This window comes from Rhinopithecus bieti, unplaced genomic scaffold, assembly GCF_001698545.2.
Source record: "Rhinopithecus bieti isolate Rb0 unplaced genomic scaffold, ASM169854v2 scaffold_61117, whole genome shotgun sequence".
Classification (NCBI taxonomy): domain Eukaryota; kingdom Metazoa; phylum Chordata; class Mammalia; order Primates; family Cercopithecidae; genus Rhinopithecus; species Rhinopithecus bieti.
Genome location: NW_016824934.1, coordinates 1,308,977 through 1,310,158, shown reverse-complemented (window position 1 = coordinate 1,310,158; position 1,182 = coordinate 1,308,977). Strand labels below are relative to the sequence as shown.

Sequence of the window (1,182 nt, the reverse complement as noted above, 5' to 3'; positions counted from 1 at the left end):
TAAAAGAAAAGATATGTAAATATTTACTTAGGATATAAAAAATTGTCTTTGTATGCAACTGAAGGTTGATGCAACTGTTAAATAAAATTCTGAAAATTCTGAATGTAAAAGTATGACACTTCTTGAAACATATCAAATTTAACACAAAAGGTCTTTGTAGTTTACTGTATGTAAATTTTCAATTCTTTTAAAGTAAAATAAAACAAAATAAACCCTATTTGATTTAAAAGGTATATGAAGGGTAAAAGGGAATATTTTGACCAAGGAGAGCTCTCTTACACTCTTCAGCTCTGAGCATCTTAGCCTTCTCTAGTACCGCATCAATCATAGTGAGTAGAGGATCCTTATTCTGCCTGTAGGAAAAGCTGGCATCAAAACAAAAGTTATTGTGTAAGAAAATCTCAGAAGTTGCATGATGTGATTTTTTTGGGGGGGGAAAACCCTATGAGATTGAGATTGTGGTTTTTTCAAAAATTAGGTCATTTCAGTATGGCTAGATGTCCTTTGGTTGAATATCTTTCTTTAAAAACAACAACAAACCATAAACAGTATTACAGTATTGAAAGGCAAATGGTGAACTCGGGAAAATAATTCATGACATATGTAACAGAATAATGGTTAAAATCCTACGTATATAAAGAGCTCTCACAAATCAAGAAAAATTATAAATGTGTAAACAGAGAATCTTTCATAGGTTAAGAAAAAATGCTGCCAATTAACATGTGTGCACAGGCTTATAATCAAAGAATAACCAAATATGAGAAAAACATTTTCACTCACTAGTAATCAAGTAAGTGGGGATTAAATCAAGAAAATGTAGGTTACAGTATTTTACCCAGCAGCTTGGCAATGTGCAACATTGGTGAGAAAGTGAAAAACATGGGTACTCTTGTATACTATTAAGATTGTAAATGTGTATGCACCCTCTTCTTGAAAGGCAATTTAGGACACTGAATGTTTTGTATTTTATTTAACTCAAGATTTTATGAAAAATTCAAACATACAGAAAATTAGAGAAAATAATACAATTTTACCTATTGCCCAGATTTAACATTTTGACATCTTTACCTTTTTTAAGGAGAAAATAAAAACCTCGCTTTTCCCAATGCCTTTAAAAAAGTAATCACTGTTCTAAAGTTAATGTGCACTATTTTCATGTGTCTTTTATATGTACATACTACA

The 1,182-nt window shown here is 30.5% G+C and overlaps 1 protein-coding gene across 1 annotated transcript in view; it reads right to left on the bottom strand.

Annotated features, from left to right (window-relative positions):
• Nucleotides 1-329: 329 nt before the first annotated feature.
• Nucleotides 330-1,182, bottom strand: part of PPM1B (protein phosphatase, Mg2+/Mn2+ dependent 1B) — a 93,623-nt gene continuing 92,770 nt past the window's right edge. Inside the window, exon 6 of the mRNA XM_017862703.1 lies at nt 330-365. Coding sequence (XP_017718192.1) covers nt 345-365 — 21 coding nt within the window. The 3' untranslated portion in view covers nt 330-344. The remainder of the gene's footprint in view (nt 366-1,182) is intronic.